The 17,069-nt window shown below is 37.8% G+C and overlaps 1 protein-coding gene across 1 annotated transcript in view; it reads right to left on the minus strand.

Moving 5' to 3' along the window:
* CCDC171 (coiled-coil domain containing 171) overlaps positions 1–17,069 on the minus strand; it is a gene marked incomplete at both ends in the record, with an annotated part of 260,866 nt that overhangs the window by 106,311 nt on the left and 137,486 nt on the right. Inside the window, 2 exon segments of the mRNA XM_079548267.1 lie at positions 10,466–10,476; positions 10,479–10,617. Coding sequence (XP_079404393.1) covers positions 10,466–10,476; positions 10,479–10,617 — 150 coding nt within the window.

The following is a 17,069-nucleotide window of genomic DNA, read 5'->3' on the forward strand; positions in this document are numbered from 1 at the left end:
GGGATCTCTCTCCAAAACCCAGGAAGAACTGAAGGAAGCAATTACACTGTCTGGAAATGACGAAAAGGAATAATTGCATCATCATCGTGACACTGTGCTTCCTTAATACCATCAAATGTAGCAGGGAAACAGTTGTTTTTCCACACTGTCCTTGCCCACATTAATACACCTTACTACCTACTGTGTATTTTAAAGGTACCTTACCTTCTTTAAAAAAAAAATAATAAATCAGTTGATTGCTTAATGAAAAGAGGCTCCTTCCCTTCCAAAAGCTATACCTTCTGAATGAAGTCAACAAAGAATAATTTTTTGTAAAATTGGAAAAATATATCTTAAGAATCACACTGTGTTTTTAAATCTCTTTAACTGTACTGAACTGTTACACAAACTAAAGGAAACAAAAATATTTGAAAAGGTTTTAATCATGATAATATCTCCACAGTTGACAATGAGTTGACAATTTTTTTACCTTATCAGGTAGTCATTTCACATTGTAAAAATTTCTTCAAGTACTAGTTTATTCAACAGGCCAAATTGCTTCAGGGAGCCAGGTCTCTAGAGAAAATAGGTCCTCAGTATGATTAACTGGAAAAACTGCTCCGTTGCTACATAATGTGGAGTTTCACAGACTTCCATGAAAGGTTTTTATACGTAATTTAAAGATGACAACAATAAATAAATAAGTATATACTGGTTAAATACTAAGCAGCGTGACTTAAATATGTAAAACCCACTAAAAATAAACACTAAGATGTAACTTGCTGACTGTATGCGCCTAAATCGTGTCTACGTTACAGGAACAGGCATGAGTTAAGAAAAGTGTTACGCTTTATGCCCTAACACTGAATTTCCTCTTTTTATCTGTGCAAGTCATATTCTCTAACATATTTTATAGAGCACGTTTTTTTTATTTCTTGCATTAACTTTTATTCTTAGAGTACAAAATGCAAACAATCAGACAACAGAAATAGGTAAGCAGAAGTATTTCTACAAAAACATTACTTTATGGTGAAAATGTCACAGAAGAGAACACAAAGTCTGCTCTTCTTTTCCCCAAGTGAAAACGATGTAAACATGAACAATTACACAAGAAGGCAGAAGAAAAAAGCATGACCAAATATTTGATTTCTACAAATTCCAGAAAGGCACAAATTCAAGGACACTGCTGTGGTTTACAGCACCTTTCCTCACCATCATCATTATCTCCCTTTGGCCTGTACATGGTCTTCCATATGGTCTAGTCCAACAGATGAGAAATCTGCTGTGGGACTGATAGTGGAAATGATGCCTGGCCTTTCCAAGGCAGTGCACCAGAAGCAGACTAAGAGGAGAAAGAGTCATTGGAGGTAGCTGTTTCCTTTGAGGGAAGGTTTGCCCCTAGCAAACTGTAGATTCTCCAGCCCAAACCAGTTAAATGCCAACACAATTTTAATTTTTTTTTTTTTTTTTTTTGTAGTGAGTGAATGTAACCTGATGCATGCCACACTGAGGGCATGCTGCACATACAGGCAATTCTGAGGCTGGCTGAGAAACGAGAGTCTCTCCCTACGCAGTGGACAGATACTGTTACAAAATAAGAAGAAAAGCCATGAAAGACAACAAAAATCCTTCCACCTGTTACACCAACTGATTTAATCTCAACTCCCAGGTAACATCTCAACACCTTGAACTATTCATCAAAGCTAATGAATGAAGACCAGCCTGGAATTTTCTTCTTTAACACTGCACTGTATAATTAGCTTGAGATACACAAAAACTCAAAATTAAGCAGGAGTTGGAAGGAGTCAAGGAAATCATTAATCACAACAGCACACTTTATGCAATTAAAATTCACAGTGATATGAAGATATGAGGAAGATGACAATCTGGATTCCACACATTCGCAAAACATTTAAGTTTCTGAGCTAGACTCATTCAGGCACAGCTACACTTTAATCCCGTCCAAAAATTTCTCAGTGAATTCACAGTCACACAAAAGACAGACATTCTCTTTATGTTTAACCCACAGTTTAACAGGGAATAATAGAAGCTTCCCAGCTCCCTTTCTTGAAATAACTTCTTCAAACGGGAGGAGGAAGCACCTTCTGGCCTGAGTAAAAGTTCTCGAGTCTGGAAAGAAGTGAATTTGTCTGCTTTTGTAGAGAAAATTCCTTTTCTTCTATAAAGCCAGTGAAATTGTGTCCTTGGCTCTGTTCTTTTGTAAAAACTTTTTCTCAGGGTTAAATGTCCTGGTCTATAATATCAAGTTCTCAAAATAACAGCCTGTCTAGCACTCCCGATACTTTTATTTCTACTATAGCATTAGCAGTACATGCAACCACATTTAAAAGTTTCTCTTATTTTGATGTTCTGAAAATTTCACTTTGGGAAATGTGGGAGGAAGGCAAAAGAAACAAAGGCATGTAGCAAACATGAAGCAAACATGCAGCTGGCAGATAAAAAGCACTGCATATTACCAATGAAACACATTCTGAAAGACTGCTGCATAGACATCTGACAAGGAAAATAGTATCACACAGCTGTCTCCTGACTCAACATTGTCCTCCACAGCCACTGAGGCCTTTCTGAAACATTCAGTTCCACAAAGTCCCACAAATCATTTTGCAAATAAAATAAAAGACTGGCTCGCTTCTATCTTTTTCCCTTGAAAATGAAAGAAAATGAAACATAGGCATTCAGCTCCTTTATCCTGTTAATCTGGTGCAGACAGCGAATGAATGGGCAGTGTTTCTCTACAAGGCAAACTTGAATCTATGCTTTAGAGCTGTTTCCTTGTCCAAATCATTAGTCTCTCTGAACTAATTTCCAATTAGTTACTCTAGGAAGTACAATTGTTCCCCTGGCCTGAGCACTTAGGGTAGGAAATGAATACAGTGCTAGTTTCCAAGTGTCTTGTTTTCAGTCCTGGGAACTGAGGACCCTTGCTTGTGAGTTGGTAGTTCCAGTACCTTACTAGAAACACATTTTTAATGCCATAGAAATGCAAACCATGAATGAGAAAGGGAAAGGAGCTTAGCTTCCTGAAAACATGACCTTCCTTTTCTGCAGCTCAGCCAATGACCTGAAAGATTGTTTTGTGCTTAACATTGGAATAAACCTGTGGTCATTTAGGAGCTTCATGGTTTCCATTAAGCCGCACAGCATGGACATTTGGAATTTCATGGCAACTGTGAAGTGAGAATGTAGACCCTGCTTTTCCAAAGCAGAGGCAACTGCCGAGAGCTAACACCCACACACATTCACTCACATTCCTTAGCCAATTCTTGTCATTAAAGAGGCTTTCAAAACAGACAGAACACCACAAAAAAACAAACAAACAAACAAACAAACAAACAAAACTAAACAAACCACTTAAATTGCCTTCTTAAGCACTTGAAAGCAGAATACTACCACTAGAAACGTAATGCTTAAATGCAGCAAATGCATTGTGTCCATCGATAGTATTCACGGCGTTAATTCTGCAACTGCACTGAATAGCTGAAGTATTGGAAACCACCTAATTACCCAAACATTTACCTCTCTGCAGGTGTAAATACATGGGCCTAATAAGCTTTCCCACTGTGAAAGCAGTTACTTAAATTATATTAAAATATTAAAAACTATTTAATGAGTTTTTTTCCCCTAAAGTAAATTGAGTGTGTGCCTTAACCTGCTTCAGGCAAAGGAAGTTTCAAACATATTGGTTTTGAAACTAGCCATTATTTCCCATGTTGCAAAAATGGCAATTTTATTTCCCAACAGCAAATGAAACTGTCAGGAAAATTTAGATGCAATAAAATTGGGTGGTTAAACCAACATGCTGGATTTGGAATAAAACTGAATTAAAGGAATTAAAATTAAGCATTATGTCAGTCAAACTTTATAAGAACTATTTTAAACAGGGCGGGTTTTCTTCTTCTTCATTTTTGCGAAAGTTAGGATTTGGACTCGGTGGAGTCCAGCCGTAACTACCCATTTTATGTCCATCAACGGTGTCACATTTGAAATTTGCGCAATGAAAAATATTTTGCATAAAATGTGTTGCTTCTGGCAACATTTCTGCCTAAATAAAAAGTTGTCAGGCAGTGTGTGACTTTAGTGGTACAGAGTTTTAAAATGGTGGCTTCAGTCCAAGGCTAGCTAATAACGGCTGACATGCACTGGAATCTAGAGGCCTAAATCAACATTGTTTTCACAGCTGTAATTAAGCCACCTAATCAGAAGCACATTTTGACGGGACAGTTTCTGGAAGCCAGACATTACAATTTCTTATGCCTGGAGCGCAGTGGCTCATGAGAGGTCCTCATTTAATTTCAGGTTTAAAAAAAAAAAAAAAAAAAAAAAAAAAAAGGCTGTAAAATGAAAAGACTATAAAAAAGCAGTGTACGACTGTTGAAATGAAGCAGGCCTATGTGTTCATGCCTTGACCAACCCCGTATCCCACCCTCCTTCGGCTCTCTGCCGAGTCCCCAGCTCTCAAGTGGCAGCTGCACGCAGTGAGATTAAGGGCTTCTGCCAAAGTCAACAGATGAGCTGGTCTGAACTGGCTCTCTGTGTGTTCTGATTGTAAATTGTGCTGGTGATGATTAGAGAACTCTAACACAGGATGTCGACTCTTAAAACTGTCCAGAGAAAATATTATTTTTTTTTAAGTTCAGGAAATTTTTTTAAACTTCTTTTGTGGGCTGGTACATAGTGTTGTGTCTATAGCTTTCACATGATTCAAAGGTGAATTCACACAACTGAAGTAACCAAATTACTGACGGAAAGGACACCTGTACACGCTCACAGCGAGATCCTTCATTTAGGGATGTTTACACAACAGCATTGATGCTGAATACAATTCTCTGACTACTACATTCAAGCAGACTCGTCCTTCTGCCACCTGCCAGCAGAAGATACCCCTAATATTCAGACTATCAACCTTTTGTACTGCGCGACCATTGCTTCAGCATGTTGTCATACTTGAAATGGCTAGAATGTCTTGCTCATTTTCTGGAACACAGCTACATTAGTAACTTTAACATAAACTTTCAACCCCAGAGGCCGTTGTAAAACTATCAATATGAAGGCACCAGTCACTGGGGTCTGATTACATTTAGTTCTGCATTTTAATTACATATGGATTCTATTAACTGAACCTCTTGCCTTATAGGCAACATTTTAATCAAATTACTATAATTTTCAAATATGTTACAATAGTCTGACAAGTTAAAAGTTCACATACCTAGAATATTGAGTATCAAAATTTTTTTCCAAAGAAAAGGAAGTATTCTTTACCAAACAGTAAGTGTGTTTTTGGATTACTGTAACTGTTTTTGAACACCTTGCCTCAAGTCACAAAATGTGATTTATAATGTTGGTTTCATATTATTATATTTTTATTGGTACTATATAATAAGCAAATAGTTTAAACTACATGATTTATACAGGTTGGTTACAACTGCTACTTATGTAAGCAATACCACATAACAAGGTGAGCATTTATACCAGGATACCTGCATTCCTTGACTGTGCAGTAAAGTTGTCAGCTGAAGGCCAGTTGCTTACAGTCAGGTAAGAAATGTAAATACTTCTGTAAAAAATTGCTCCCTGGTAGATATTCCTGCTTTCCAGAGTCATCCTAATAAAGACTTCGAGCTTAGAAAATGGAATCATTTTAATTTTTTGCTCATACTGGTGTTTCCACTCTTTCATCTCTCTTATTGTCTCAATAGTTGGGAAATTCTCCTTGTGGGGCTGTTACATGTCCCTTTACTTAGTAACGCTTGAAGAACATTCATACACTTCGCAGTAAATAATCCATGCACCACTAATTAACAATACAGACCAATGTTCAAACAATTATTTGAGGTTTACATCTTACTGAGTTTTGTCCTGGACTATTCCCAAGAAAATGCTGCAAGACAAAGGTAACAATGAAAATATTAAGTTTGCTTTATTCTTTTTTTTTTTTTTTTTTTTTTTTTTTTTTTGCATGGCAAATTAAAAATAAGTTTCTCCAGTCTTTCACAAAACCAGTTCAATTCCAAACCTTAAATAAAATCTTTTTGGTTCAGCTGTGCACCAGGCTAGCATGAAGTAGTGGAAAAGCCAAGTAGGATTTTCATCAAGGACCCATCTGCCTCATGCAACATCTGGCAAGAACTCCCCCAGCTGCATCAGTCATTCCATGTTCTAACACAAGAGATATGGCTTCAGCCCATGAAGCACGTTCTCTGTCACGTAACATCACACTGATGGATTGTGAGCCTTTCTCCTGAGCAGCAAGTGAAAAGTCAAATAGCCTTTTTCTTCTTCCCTGGTTCCCTTCTCATCATTCTATGTGTAAGACCTGCATCCTGCTTAGATGCAACTTCCACCCTTCAAACGATGATTAAAGCAGTGACATGGAAACAAAAAACATGGGGGAAAGATACACACTGCCCTGAACAGTCCAGCTAAGTAGAAAGAGACTGTCAGTGGTGTCATTAGCTGCTAAGACTGAGTTCATAGCATTCGCTGTGTCTCTCCCCACCATGAATCAGGTGCAAGTAGAAAATGAGAACTGAGAGCTGACTGCTCTGAGTGGGAAGTATACTTTCTGCTTAATGCTGCTCTTCAATACAAAATACGAAGGCATATGTATTTCTCACACACAGGATCACTTCATTTACTTCTCTCACTTTATCAAAACTTGTGGTCTTTGTATTTCCACTACTGTGTGAGATACCACTAGAAATTTTTAAACAGAAGACAGATGTAGCCATAACTTTAGGGGTTAAAAAGCAAGGATGATGAAAAGCCACATAAAGCAATGAGTGATTTGATTTTCAGCCCCAGTTAAGAGAAGCATCCAAAGACAACAGTTGTTTCATGGCTCATTTCATGAGAACTCTGCTCCTCTTGGAGTCTTTCAGTGAACCTCTCTCACCCATCTGAAACCTCCTCACCTTTTACAGTTAAAGACATCCTGCTGTCTCCCCAAATTTTCATTTAACCAGAACAACTAAGAAAGCTTTTCCCTCCTCATTTGCTTAATAAAGTTACTTTCTTTTCCCCTTTGTCTTCTACCCTCCTTTGATTCTAATGTAAAAGCAAAAAAAAGCTTAAAAAAAAAAAAAAAAAAAAAAAAAAGAGAGAGTATAATGAGATCAGCTGCATGCATGCTTAAGGCCATGCTTAAGAGATGCGGTAGTCTCCAGGTCAGAGAAACACCTGGCTACTTAGAATGGGGCAGAGGGGTTTCTTTTATTTGTCAAAACTGGTACCAAAATACTTGATGTTCTTAAAAGTACTACTGACATCAGGCACAAAATCTCAAGTCTAACAGCTATGAAAACACCTTCCGGAGCACTACTATAATGAACTGAAACTGAATTCAGTTAGTAACTCAGATGTGTCAGAGCACACTGAAGAATACAGCATCACTGCATCCACTCCCCACAACACTGTACTTGTGGCCACAAACTCCCTTAGGCAGGGACTCACATGCTTACTTTGTGACTAAGTTCATGCCACATCTTACCCCACAGCACCCACAAAGTAATTGCTTATGACTGCAGTATTTCACAGTACAGCATTTAAAAACTCTCAGTTCAAAGCCTACTTGCTCCTACAACTCTGAATGAAAGTGCAAGCATGGTAATAAGTTAATATATTTGAAGACATAAAATGGATCAAAGTAGTAGAGTCCAGTACTGTTAAAATATTGGCGGGAGTTCATTTAAAAGGAAACCCTGAAGCACAATCCAATCTGTGATGGTTACATTACTTGCTGTTGCTGCATAACAACAACAAAAAGTAAAAAAACAAGTATGGAAACACTTTCAGCTGGTGTCTTCTCTTCTCTTGGGTACAGCTTCTACCGTTGAAATACTTCCACTAAAGACCCCCTTGTAAGCACATCAGGCTTTCCTAAGGCAAGTCATAAGAGGGCATAATGTCAGAGACACGTGAAGGGAAGACCACTGAGAAGTTTTTAACTATGATAGTGTTTCTTCACTATTTCATGGACCAAATGGCAGTGCCAGTCCAGTATGGAGTTCAGTGCTCAGTGAAATTCTCCATCTCATTTCATACCAGAGGCTCACTGCTGGCTTCTCTGTTCCTCATTTGACAACCCCAGTCAGCAAATAACCCAAATGCAGCAAACTGTGGAGAACAAAACTGTGACTATGGCAGCTGCATTTCAGAGAATGTAAATTTTTTTTTTTTAAAAAAAGGAAATACATAGAAGCAAAACTGTTATGATTGCAAAAAAAGACTATCACACGATACTAATAATCAAGGAAAAAAAAAAAAACCCTACTTTTTAAACGGAGGAAAATTTAGTGCAAAATTTCATCAAAATCAGAACAGGACTGACTGTCAACCGATCCCTTAAAATGTAAGCCATGCTGGAAACCCATGACTCCTGAAGGTACTGAAAGTCATGCTTGATGAAATATTTGCACATATTATGGACTAATTCCAAAGAAAGTACGTATATTACAAAATATCCAATAAACACATTCTTTTCAAGTAAGTAGGAAAACTAGCTATTTGGATTTGGGGGGGGGGGAGGGGCTTCACATTAAAATTTTAAAATACTTTCAATTGGTACTTATGCTAAATGACAATTGAAATTGTTATTCAAGGAGTAACTGTTCTTCTCCTCAGTGGGTTGTGTAGAAGAGCCAGGCAGTACTTCAATACTTCAATGCAAATAGTATGATTTGTACATCTGTACTGTACGCAGACACAAATTACTTACTAGAAGATTGCATTTAATCACAGGCATTGGAAAGCTAGGGATGCAATTTGTTTATTTTCACTATAACAAATCAAGCCACTGCATAGCCCTTCACAAACAGGACTAGTGTAATCTTCTCTAAAAGCTCGCTCAATCAGAATGAAAGCAAACCTCACTACAGCAAGTTTGGCAGGCTTCTGAGTCCTTAGTATACAAGTGGTCAGCTTGATCTAAACAAGAAAAGCAATCATAACAGGCAAAGGAGCAACACAATTACACTGGGCACAGGCTCAGCAGGATGCATGGAAACCTAGCAGAAATATAGAGAAAGGCTGTTTGGAGGAGAAAAGAAGTAATTTCATTGAGTGCCTTAGAAAGTTTGCACATCCACAGATGAGACAACGCATTCATCCAAATTGACTGTGATCCATCCCGAGATCAAGTGAAGTTCAACACTGACTAATATATTTTCTATTTGTGCTAATTTTCCATCATGCTGATCCATTCCGAAGCACGTTAATAAATAAATGGAATTGTTTTGAAATCAGTAAAAATTTGGAATTCACAGCCACAACCTTTAGATATATATATGTTCATGTGTTTCTGTCATTTGCTTTGAGTGCTCTCCTCTTAAAGATCTTCACAGAATCACAGAATGGCCAGGGTTGGAAGGGACCTCAAGGATCATGAATCTCCAACTCCTCTGCCAAATGCAGGGCCACCAACCTCCACATTACTTACCCAATATTAGACCAGGCTGCCCAGGACCCCATCCAATCTGCCCTTGAACACCTCTAGGGATGGGGCATCCACAACCTCTCCAGGCAGCCTGTTCCAGCACCTCAACACTCTCATAGTAAAGAACTTCCCTCTGACATCCAACCTAAATCTTCCCTCCCTCAACTTAAAACCATTTCCCCTTGTCCTGCTGTTATCTACCCTTATCTACCTCTTCTTCAAAAAGGAAACCAAACAGTCCTCAATTCCTTTATGATTCTTTGCTTCACAGGAGTGAAAGAAAGGAGGAAGAAGAAGGGAATCAAAACAAAACAAAATGCCTTTAAAGATTTAAGATTTCCTCTTAATCTTGTATTGAAAACTAGAGAAAGACGGAGAAGAAATTCGTCAAGTGTATGGAAGTGGCACAACTTACACAGTCTCATTCTAGACATATCTGGCTACATATTTAGGCCATTTGTTTATTCACATGTCTAACCTCCTGCATGCGTGGCACAAATATACCTGCATTCAATAAGAATATTAAACACAGTTCTCAGGAATAAAGAAGCACCTTTATAGCCTTAAACAAGTTCAAGTATTCTCGTGGACAACATTTTAGAAAAAAATGATTTATTTAACCTTATAACCGGATCACAGTATTTACTGAGATGCATAGTTTATCACAATTGTCTACAAAAAAATCTTGTATCCTAATTAATATTGTGCCTCTATGCACCGTCAACAACTTTATGTGTTCACTGGCTATATCTTTCGACAGTTAAATTCTTCAAGTCCAAAATTCAACTATGTACTTTTTCAGTGACAGCAGCAAAGAACAGGTCCCCAAAAAAGATACAGTAGTAAAACTGATTCCTGTGCTAACTCTTACATCCCCGTATTCTCTTCTGGAAAAGTCTCAGAAAGTTTCTGTTGCTACTGTTCTTATTGATCCAGTATATTTACAATGAAAAACTACTGCGCCCTGTAGAAACTACGCAGTATGAATGGTCAGGAAATCAAAATGACAAAAATGTAGTTGAAATGCAAACTTACCAATTGTAAGTCCCACTTTCATGAAGGCAAGCTGTTTGGTGCTTGGACATTGGGGCTGCAGTGTGAAGCTGATGAGGTGCTGTTTCTTTCACTAATATGTCAATTCTGGAACTTGCAAGTTGGTAGACATCCATAAAACTTTTAATCATGGCCTTTAAAAAGTAAAATAAATAATTAGCAACAGGCAGGTTATACTTAAATGCCAAACAGAGTACACCCAAATCTACTACATAAGAGCTAAACTTTCTTGATGAAAGAAACCAAACAAAAGCTGGAAGGCAGGCTGAACTTCAGTCTCAGGACCTAAACATCTTACATGGGTCTTCATCTTCCTTCTGTCATCTTACAGATTAACAGCATTACAGTAAAGCAAATGGTGGTGCAGTAAGGAGGTGTGGATGAACTATTTTCAAGTGCACAGTGCAGTAATGAGCAGATGACACTACTTTTCACTGTACTTAAACATATGAAAGTGCTAGATCAATTTATTTCCACAAGGTATCACTACAGTTTCAGGTTAATGTTCCTACTAGCAAAATGAGTTATTAATCCTCCCAGTCCATGTTAAAAAAGCAAATTAATTTGGTGGAAACAAAAGAAACAGAGTGAACATACAGACCTCTGAAAGTAAATAATCTGATTACAATATAGCTGGGAAAATATAATTGTTTTCATGTATGTAGTGGAAGAATGTCCCAGCCGTGTAATATTGATCAGACTGATAATTAAGTTAGCAGCACAAGAGAGTACAAATGATTTGGCAGTACTGGTAAACTCATATCTGTCCTATATAATATAACACTGTTGAGATTATTGGACTTCTTTACAACTGGTTAATCACATTTTACAGGTTACAGTTTTCCCTTCTGAAATGACTTGTAGTGAGTTTCTACTGTATGAACATTTCTCAGATGACATGAAATTGGTCTTTTGAATGTAATTCTGTGGTATAGGCAAAAATAAACTTAGTACCATAAGCACGTATTCACTATGATTTTTACTGTTTTCCTTTCTTTATTTCCAAACACACTGCTGCGTTTGAGAATAAAAGCATAGCTGAAGTCAGTCAAATCACTTTGTTGTCAAATGTAGAAAACAGCAGTGGTAAATTAATACCATCATATATTTTCTCATTGAAAAGAATATCCAAAATATTTTACATACTGTAGTGCTAGTCCTGGAAGAAGGTGCACACAGTTCTATAAATCTGCTTCTGTGAGCTCAGATCCTGATTTTAAAACTGTTTCATTTACATTCAACTTCACTAAAATGCTGCAGCTCTTCACAAACAATACCAAGCAAGAATGTGGATACAACTCACACCCCATATAAAACTGCATGAGAGCCTTCCTATAGCAACTGCCCATATGTTAAATATCAGACACATGTTGAAAGACCTCTGTGGAGTGGGCCTGTGACTCATAAGCAAGGATTATACCAATATGTCACAACAAGCTGTGTCTTACAGAAAAAAACAAAAACAAAAACAAAAACCTTTATGAGTTCCTTTGATTATTCCCCTTGTGATATTTAAAAGTATCACTAAATTAGAATACATCGAGAAGGTGCCTTGCCTTCTTCCTTTCACCTCCACTACCACAAAGCTGGTGAAGCCACTAATCTACACAGATTCATTCCACATTTATAAAGGCACAATAAGCCCATGCAGTTATCTGAAACAGCAGTATAAATTCCTTGCTGCTCAACTCAGATATTTCATTTGCTCTCTTCTTTAACAAGTCCAAAAATTTTCAATCTAGGGAAAACGTATTCATTCTCCAGCTTTTATTTTCATGTGTGGCAACCTTTTTTCAACGACATGTAGATTTTTTTAGTCCAGAAGGAAGCAATTTCTCAGTTATTTACAATTCTTTAACAATGTGGAAAGCAGCTTTTATGCACCCTGGGTATGCATTCTTTACAGTATACTGCAGCTCCCTAGCAAAGAGTCAGGGTCAGCTTGGATTTCTCTCACTCAGGGTCAGGTTAGGGAAAACAGTGTTTTTGGGTCTTCCAATGGGTGGCACGGAATCCTTGATAATGAGTGTGCAGAACACTTATTTTAAATGCCACTGGGAGAAAGGCAAATACATTGGGTTTTTAGACATGCCATTGGAAGGCATTCATTTACATATGATTTTCTGTAACTCATGTCAGTCACATTCTGAGTCACAAATCTGTTTTCCACTGTACAAGTTTAACTGTTTAGAAAGCTTGATACACATAGAATGGGGTGAGAACCTGATCACCTGCATGTTATGAGATCTATCAAAGAGCGATTAAACACATCTTTACTGCAGTCCAGCAGTTTAATTTAGATTTCTATTTCTGGCTCACAGATACAAACATATCTGCAGCTCTGAAAACTGTTCAACAGTCAATTGTTACAGTCAGAACGTCTGTTAATAGAATCAGAGAAGGGACATCTTGCTCTGCAGAATTCTGCTAAGGAGAATTTTTGTTTATTCTTAAGTATACAGAGCACTAAGACGTAAGATACTTCCTCAGCTCTCCTGGTTAATTTTTATATTGCAAAATTCGACATTCAGATATATCTGCAGGATCTGCATTTAAGCAAGGACTTCCTGTTTTAAATGCACTGGTAATGTTGTGACATGCAAACTGGGAATAGAACATCTGAAATAATAAAAATTTGTCTTCTATTATAAATAAAAACTGTTTTCAAATATACATCAGAAAACTGATTCTATTCAGAAAGGCCAAATGTGGTGATCCCTGAACATTATAATAACTAATATTAATGCAACTCAGACCACTTTACACATTTTCAGACAGTTGAGTAGTGGGAAGTCTTAAACAAGGAGGATATAACAATTGTAGATCTGAAGAATATGAATTTTAAACATTACTGACTGTAGGAGGCCCTGTCTGAGCAAGAGGGTTAGGCTGGGCGACTTCCAGAGGTCCCTTCCAACTATAACCATTCTGTCATTCTGTGATTACAGAGCCATTTGAAGGATGGAACATGGAATGCAAGTTAACTACAGTTAAAATTTACAGAGGTTTGTCTCTTTTAACAACAGTAATTGCAATGAATTACTCTGCAAAGAAAAAGTAGTCCACTGAACTGTTCTTTTTTGGTGACATTTTCCCTTTTCTTTAACTCCAACCAATGTTCCATTTTATAAACGATTTCACTATTTTTAAAGTTCTACATCATATATTACTGAAATAGTACAAGCAAATTATAATGGCAGAAGTGTTTACACTGTCTAAAGTGTCTTAGTGCTTGTCACAAAGAAACAAAAATCATAAAACTGTGACAATGCTCCAGCACTAAGTTAGGAGATGAGCAGCTTCATGAAAACAGTAGCATGACTTTTCCAAACAACTAGCCGCAATTTACAGGATAAAAATATATTCATAATGTTGACAGGGAGCACCAGTCTAGAGGCAAACTGCACCCGCAGGTGCTGAGGGAACTGACTCTGTGAGGCCACTCTCTATAATCCTTCACCAATCATGGTGATTGGGAAAAGCACTTGAAGACAGAAGGAAAGCAAACATCATTCTTATCTTCAAGTAGGGTAAGAAGGAGGACCAAGTGAACTACAGGATGGTCATTCTCATTTCAGTCCCTGGAAAAGTAATGGACTATGTTATCTTGGAAACTATTTCCAGGCATAAAAAAAGAAGAAATCAGCAGGAGTAGTCAGCATGAATTCACAAAGGGGAAGTCACACTTGACTAATTTAAAAGTTACTACTGAAATGAAATGATCAGCCTGATAGGCAGGATGAGAGCAGTAAAGCTGAAAAGTGACTGACTGACCAAGCCCAGAAGGGTGGTGATCAGTGGCTCAAAGTTTAGTCGGAAGTCAATGTGGAGAGATGTACCCCAAGAGTCAATACTAGGCCCAGTCCTCATTAACATCTTCATTAGCAATGAGGACAGAGGGGCTCAGTAAGTGTGTTATGACACAAAGCTTGGAGCCATGGTGGATATATCAGAAGGTTGTGTCACCATACACAGGGATCTTGGCAGGTGGAAGAAGCGTTCTGACAGGAACCTCAAGAATTATTACAAGGGAAATTGAAAAGTCCCGCACGTGGAGAGGAGCAGTCTCATGAACAAATACATACTGGGGGCCACAAAGCTAAAAAGTGAAAAGGCAGAAATGGCATGGGTGGACAAATTAACCATTAGGCAGCAGTGTGTTCTTGTGGCAACGAAGGCAATGATGTCTTCACTTGTGTTAGGGAAAGTAATTGCCAAGAAGTAGAGGGAATCAGTCCTTCCCCTATACTCAGCATAGGTGAGGCCACACTTAGAGCAGTATGCAACTCACAATACAAGAGAAACATGAACATGCTGGAGAGAGTCCAGACACAAACGTAACTGAGGTACAGGAGTACCTCTTATATAATTAAGAAAGGATGAGAAATGGGACTGTTCCTGGACAGAAGGCTCCAGGAAGATCTGAAATGAAGGTTCAAAGAATACGAGGCCAGACTCAAGGGCACCCAGTGTCAGGACAAGAAGTGATGGGCACAGACTGGAACACAGAGGTTGTGTGTGAACACAGGAAGCACTTCATTTTTCAGGTGACTGAGCAACAGAACAGCTGCACAGGGAATTTATGGAATCTCCCTCCTTGGAGATGCTCAAAAGCTCCCCGGGTAGGGTCTTGAAGAATTGTCTCTAGCTGGCTCTGCCTGATCAGATGGGTATGACTAGGTGGTCTCCAAACATTCCTGAGAACCCTTGGTCTGCTTAACATACATTACAAAAATGGAATTGTTATTCCAAATTAAAACACTGTGTATGTTGCCTTCCTTATCCTTAGTACTCTTCTAATGAGAATGAACACAGTTTGAAACAAAGCATTCTTATTTGGATTATGAATTCTAAATAACTGTATATTGAAGCATCCAGTTAAAGTTTTAGACCACTTTGAAGTTACAAATAAAACACCTAGTGATTAAGAACCAGTTTCTTTATTTTAACATCCATAATATATGATTCTAGTGATCTTATTGGGCCTATTGCTGTCCTAGAACTGTATCTCCTGGATAGAAAGAACAGAGCTAAAAGGGACCTGGTGTGAAACGCTGATAATAAAAAGGCATCAAGCAGACTAACAGCCTGACAATGTAAGCACTGCATTTGTAACAGCACATACAGCAGCTAGAAAAATAAAATCATCTATTTCAAACAACTTGCTTTAAAAAAAAAGAAAGTTTTAAAGTTAGAATTAACATTTGCCTGTTAGGTTCTCCCTTCAGGAAATTCTTGAACTAAAAAGAATGTTAGCAGGTTGTAAATTTACCTGAGGGCAACATAAACAAAAAGATGAAAAAGAACAAGAGAAGGAATGTTGAATAAACTTCAGAAGAATGAAAGATTAAGTTTAGTATAAAAAGGTGCTTAGATGGGAATCTGAAAAGACTGGGAATTTCATTTATGGTACAGAATTTGGCTGAAGTGCAATGCAGGCAAAGGCAACTGGTGTGAAAACAGCTCCACAGATTAGAGTTCTACATGTTAAATGGATCTCTTACAAAATGCCTGTCATTACTACCTTGCTTCAAATTTGCATGAATAAGATTAGTTTTAAAAACCCACAAAACATAACATATTCCAATTAATTTTAGTTTTCAGAGGCAAAATTTCAGTCCATTTATTATAGATTTAGGAGTTCAGTATCTAGAGAAGAAAGGATTAAAACTTATTTCCACCAAACACTTTAGCATTTGAAATCCCATTCTGGCTGCCCTGGCTACCCTGACCAAAAGGTCTCATGCAACAGCATTCGGCAAAAATTGAACTTTTGCAGCTGTTTGGCACTTCTTCAATGATCTATTCTCCTTGTATCTCATTTCAACACTAAACTTTTTGTTGTGTTCCATTCAAGCGTGGCAGGCACAATTTAAATGTGCCAAAAAGCAGGTCAATTCTGTTACAACTATTTTTTTCCCCCAACCAAAGCTGACTCAGTGCCACACACAGGGCCTAACTCTATCTCCTTCGCTTCAATAACAATTACTTTACCCCAAAGGTCTCAGGAGGTTTGCCCAAGGGAATGAAGCTCTAAATAAAAGGCTAGATTCTCTGCAAGAGGTAATGACATGACTTCCTACAAGAAAATTGAAAAGGGAGCTTTGAAATGGAGACTGAAGGGAAAGTGCTCCTACTGGAAACCACACTGGATGGGCATAACAACGATTGCCAAGGAAATTATTACAAAGTGTAATAGTTTCAAAAGTAACATTGATCTGGAAAGTGATAGATTAAGACCATTAGGCAATGAGTCTGTTGGTATGAGTACACAGAAAGGATCTTGAAATTTTTATAGCAAAGCAGCTTCCTGTACTCTTTAATACTCAATAACAGACAATGCAAGCAAATCACCACTTCACAAAATCCAGGAAGATAGGCAGGTAAAGGCTGGTAATATTTACCTGAGAAAGATTGTTCTCACCATCTATAGCACTAAGCCAAGTGTACTTACATAACAGAAAACAACTGCTGCCTCAAAGAAAACACAGTTTAAGCTGGAGCTAAGGGTAAGGGAAATCCTACCAATACAGTGTACTCCTTCTCGTCTTCTTTCACGGTGCTAATACAAAAAGAATATTTTACT

This window comes from Tetrao urogallus (genome assembly GCF_951394365.1).
Source record: "Tetrao urogallus genome assembly, chromosome: Z".
NCBI classification, from domain to species: domain Eukaryota; kingdom Metazoa; phylum Chordata; class Aves; order Galliformes; family Phasianidae; genus Tetrao; species Tetrao urogallus.